This window comes from Ctenocephalides felis, unplaced genomic scaffold (genome assembly GCF_003426905.1).
Source record: "Ctenocephalides felis isolate EL2017-DRISC unplaced genomic scaffold, ASM342690v1 CF-g0.4_SCAFFOLD_03083, whole genome shotgun sequence".
In the NCBI taxonomy this organism is placed as follows: Eukaryota; Metazoa; Arthropoda; class Insecta; order Siphonaptera; family Pulicidae; genus Ctenocephalides; species Ctenocephalides felis.
In genome coordinates this window covers 7,926-13,100 of record NW_020539237.1, presented here as the reverse complement: position 1 = coordinate 13,100, position 5,175 = coordinate 7,926, and the positions used below count along the sequence as shown (strand labels likewise).

Sequence of the window (5,175 nt, the reverse complement as noted above, 5' to 3'; positions counted from 1 at the left end):
ACCGCCCTTAATCAACCCCGCAGCCGTCGAATTATTATGTGAATTATTATGTATTATGTTAAATATTTTGGGAAGGTACCTTCAGCAAAGACCGGGATGGCGACATAGGTCGCAGCAACGCCATCTCCCGTCAAGGGGGCAATTTGGGGTACTTTTGTGCCGGGCTGAGGAACCCCAGGTGTGTCCCGCTTACATAGGTGTTAAGTGTAAGTGCCATTTGTTTTTGGGTGGGCATAGACGGTCGGTCTAGAGATATTATTATTGGTATGGGGCTCTGCGGGGGGAGCAATGAAGGAAAACTAGATCCTAGCCCCCATCTGTGGTCTTGTATTTGGGGGGCAATCACACCAGTAGAGGCTGAATTACGGTAAACGTCGCGTCCGTAAAAGTAAACTAGTTATTTAAATAATTGTATTTTGTAAATTGAGGAGTATTTTTGTTTCTTGTTTATTGTCATATTAGTTTCGTTTTTTTTTCTTGTCAAAGTTTTTCCGCGCGTTACACAGTAAAAGATTGTCCATATCATCGGGTTCATGATTTCTGGCGAACTGATTTATAATTCGGGTTACGGTTATTCCATTAATTCTAATACTACAACCAAGAAAAGAGGTGACAGCACACGCACATAGGATAAGATTGCGTTTCAAGGAAACGTGTTACGAAAAAATTGTACGAAAAACGATTGTACTTCGAATATTTTTTTTTATTAAGTTTTGTCTTTTGTTAGTCTGTGTTATATAACTACTTTTTTTTCTGAGTCTAGTCTTGTTTTTCTTTTTTTTCTGAATTTGCTGAGTACAGTTTTTCCCAACACGGTTTCTTTGAGAACGAAATAGGTTAACATAGTCTTAAGCAAACGGACTTATTTTTGTATTGTAATTTTTGTGTTACTGAAGGATTTTGTTTTCGTTTTTTTTGTATTAAGGATGTTAATGTATTTTTTTATCAGACTTGTGTATATGTAAGTTTATGTTTACTAGCTGCTACGTGTTTTGAGTTTGTAATCAAAGGGGGAATAGCTTACCAGGATTCTAGGAATATCTTACCGGAACCACAACACCTGAACGATGGCCAGCACACAACCACAACTACAATCATCGTCCAGTAGCCAAGGCTCACACTTGAGCAAACTCAGTTAACCTAGCCAACCCAAAGACGAGGACCAAAGGGCAAAACAGGACCCTACGAAAAACACCGGAACAACCCGGAAAAAACCAGGAGAGGGCAATAATTTCAACTTTGAATTTAAGAGCCGAGGCCGACTCTACTGTGACAGGGGGGCGTGTAACGACAATCGGTATTGTCGTCAAAAGGGTTGCATAACCACCAGTGCAATGACGCTCCCCCACCACGCCCAATAGGGATGCCAATATAAGGTCCAGTCTGGGGTTGAAAAATGGCATTATGAATTGTATCATCCTCTGAGGAGGTCAGTGGGTCCACGCGCCACGCGCTGGACCCGCTTTGTGTATAGTGGTGTGTGTGTTGTGCCAGGAGAGGAGAACCCGTTCCAGTAAAGGTCAGATGCATTATTGGTTTTATAAACTATTCCGTTCCGTTCCGTTATCGTTACTCCGTTGATACCGTTTTATGTTAGTAATTAATAAAGATTTGTGAGTACGTTAGGTTTTAGGCAAAGGGCATGACAGTACGTAGGTATTGTCATGCCGTTACACCTGTAATGATTAGTAATGATTAAATAAGCTAAAAGTACATTCTGTTTCATTCGCATAGTTAGTTGGCTTTTCCACAGGTAATTACAGGGTGGTTATAGAAGTCGGGTTTAGGAGTTGGTGTAACCCTTTCGTTGGGGATGCAACGCTAGATGTAATGTTAGGCAGTCGTTGCATATCCCCTAAGAAAGGGGAGTATCAATCAACCCCCTTCTAATCCGTCACAATATATATATATATATATTATATATATATATATATATATATCAATTTAATTATTGTATTCACAATTTTCTTACAATGTAAACATGCATATATATTCGCTTAACAAAAAATTGTTTGCCAATTGTTTAGCATTCTTCCGGTCCCTGACAATAAAATTTCAACGTCTTTTGTGACAACAGTGGTCAGTATAATTTTGATAGCTGCCATTAAATTGATTTCTTTCTCAATCTTGCTTTTGAACATTGATACCTTAAATGCAAATTATAATTTAATTTTGTTACAAACTAGTCAAATGAATTGAAAAAAATGACTTACCAAAGTTATTTTATGCATGTGCCTCTTTGATAATATTTTCAAAGGCTAGGTATTCCTCATATGATTTCATTGGCATCCTATGATTTAACAAAATTTGTGGTTCATCGAGCTCTTTTCTAGGCGTGTCATGTTTCTTATTTGTTTGATGAACTATGTTATCTAGCTCTTTTACAAACTTATCTACAAACATATGAATTTACAGCGGTGTGAATAGAATTGTTAAGGAATATTTTTTATTTACCTGTTTTATCAGTGTTGTATAAATTGCCTTGCAGCGGAGTTTTAATACGAGAAAAACACTTTAAGTCCTTATAGACTAATTACAGACTTGATTAACTTTAGTTTACAGTAGAATATTGGAGTAGAAAATTATGTAGCAATTTTATTAAATTGACCGAGCGTGGCCGATGCTGCTGTAGAGAGACTGAATTTATCTTATATGCGCGTCTTAGGGTGCGTTCGACTTGGACGCTTACGCGCTCTGAGCGCGCCGTGAGCGCATTTTCATCGTTCGACTTGGCGCTGTGAGTGTCACATAAGTACGCTCGTAGCATGTTCGTAGCACATATTTTGCGCTCATACGTGCTCACGCCACGGAGGTAAGGCAATTGAAAGTGTCATGGTCGTTTATCAAAACGAATGCATGGAAAGCATAATCTAACCCTAATTTCATTTATTCATAGTTCAATTCTTAGTTCAATAATTACGCAAAAATGGCGAGCTATGCATTATAATTATTTTTTAATATTAATATTAATATTAATTAATTTTAAATTAATTAATTTTAAATAATTTTAAATTTTAATCTTAATATTACTATTAATTAAGCATAAGTTAACCAAATTTCATTTATTTATTAATTGGTAAATTCTTTATAATCTCGCAAAAATGCCAAGTTGTATATCACAATTATTTTTTAATATCAATATTAATATTAATTAAATTTAAATAATTTTAAATTTTAATTTTAATATTAATATTAATTAAGCATAAGCAAACCAAATTTCATTTATTTATTAATTGTTAAATTCTTTATAATCCCGCTGAATGATCCAGAAAGTAATAAAATTTACACAATTACCGTTACCGCCAGTTGCCGCCATTTTGATGCTTATTGACGCTCGCAGTATCCAAAACGAACGGAATTTAGTTATCGATTCTAAGCGCTTATCGGCCAAGTCGAACGCTCAAAATTTGTGCTTATAAGCGTGAGCGCTCACAGCGCGTAAGCGTTCAAGTCGAACGCACCCTTAAAAGGAGAACCCGCGCATTGCTCGTCTCGGATTTTGATGAAATTTGGCACAATGGTAGATTTTATGCCCAAACTGACCCTGGTAAAATATTAGAGGCCTATGAAAAGCGGTTTAATTATAAAAATTCACATCTAGTTAATATATGCAAATAAATTACATTTTTTCTTCCTTGTTATTGCTGTTTTTTTTTTATAAAATTATTATGTTTCAGGTATTACATCAATTTTATACAGACGCTACAGAGTATTTTACTATAGAATATTTAGCGAAAAATATAAAATTAATTAAAAACTCAAGAAAACTTTAATATTATTTACTCATGCAAATATAAATTTGAATTAAAAATAATAAAAAAAATTATCATGAGTGGGATTCGATCCTCCGACGATACGCATACGCATATCAAATGCCAGATGTATACAAAGAATGAGAAAAATATAGAAACTATAAAATATACAATAAAATGAATATGAAAAACATTGAGAATAATTAATTTTGTAAGTACAAAGCAAAATATAAATATAAGTAAGTAATTTACAGCAAAATGTATTGAAAAAAATTAATATTAAGCCCGGTGCACACGACGTCAGTATTTCTAGAAATATAATTTCTGTCTGTAATTTAAATTCTGGCGTGCAAGAATTTGGCGCCTGAATTTCATGCTGTAACATATATGTCTAAATTATTGCATGCGCTATAACCTCAAATGTCAAAATGTCTGACAACGATCGTGTCGAAAGGACTGTAGTTCTTGTCAGTTCTTTAATAATTTTAAAAAAAAGAAGAAAAGGAAGACGTAAACGGCTATGGAGTCGTTCTTGGTTGCTGCGGCGTGACCAGCAACTACTTCCTTAAATATGGTTTTTAATGAACTAGAGTGAGTGAATTTTAATTAGTGAAAGTTGATAAAACGTAATGTTATTGTTATATTTAATGTTTTTAGTGCAGAAGATCCGGCCAGTTTCTCAAATTACACGCGATTGAAAATGGTATTTGGAATGATTTGTTGGAAATGGTAGCACCATATATAAAGAAAGAGGATACAGTTATGAGGCAAGCTATATCACCGAGAGACAGGCTTTGTATTACAATTAGAGACATTAGTTATTCAACTCGTGTTGCACCTAATACCATATCCCAAATCGTGAGAGAAACTCTTGAAGCAATTGTAACCGTTCTTCAAGATAACTTTATAAAATTTCCATCTTCAGCACAAGAGTGGGAATCTGTTGCCCACAAATTTGAGACAACATGGAGTTTTCCTCATTGCATAGGGGCATTGGATGGAAAGCATATCAGATTTTGTCCATCACGAAGTGATGGTTCGAAATTCTGAAATTATAAAGGATATGACAGTATAGTACTCTTAGCTCTTGCCGATGCAGATTATAAATTTTGGTTTGTTGATGTGGGAAGAAACGGCCGTATGCATGATTCAACCGTCTTTCATACAAGTCTATTAGGCATAAAAATGGATAACAATTCTCTCAATTTGCCTTCTCCTTGCGAGTTAGAATCCTATAACACTAAAATCCCTTATGTGATGATGCCTTCAGCTTAAAAAGAAATTTATTGAAACCATATCCGAATCGAGGTCTCACAATGGAGAAAAGAATTTACAACTATAGATTGAGCCGAGCTCGTAGAGTAGTTGAAAATGCTTTTGGTATACTTGTCAACAGATGGAGAATATCGCAAACCACTATACC

General features: G+C 35.0%; 1 protein-coding gene across 1 annotated transcript; it reads left to right on the top strand.

The window, feature by feature from the left end:
* Positions 1-4,180: 4,180 nt before the first annotated feature.
* On the top strand, positions 4,181-4,802 carry LOC113381822. Its single transcript, XM_026620495.1, has 2 exons — positions 4,181-4,219; positions 4,410-4,802. Exons 1-2 carry the CDS (start codon positions 4,181-4,183, stop codon positions 4,800-4,802), a joined length of 432 nt encoding a protein of 143 aa, XP_026476280.1.
* Positions 4,803-5,175: the final 373 nt, after the last annotated feature.

Excerpts from the sequence above, each read along its gene's own strand:
- LOC113381822 (XM_026620495.1), top strand. The coding sequence starts at position 4,181 with ATGTCTGACAACGATCGTGTCGAAAGGACTGTAGTTCTT. Across the intron at positions 4,220-4,409 it reads TCGAAAGGACTGTAGTTCTT|TGCAGAAGATCCGGCCAGTT; the intron begins GTCAGTTCTTTA and ends TAATGTTTTTAG.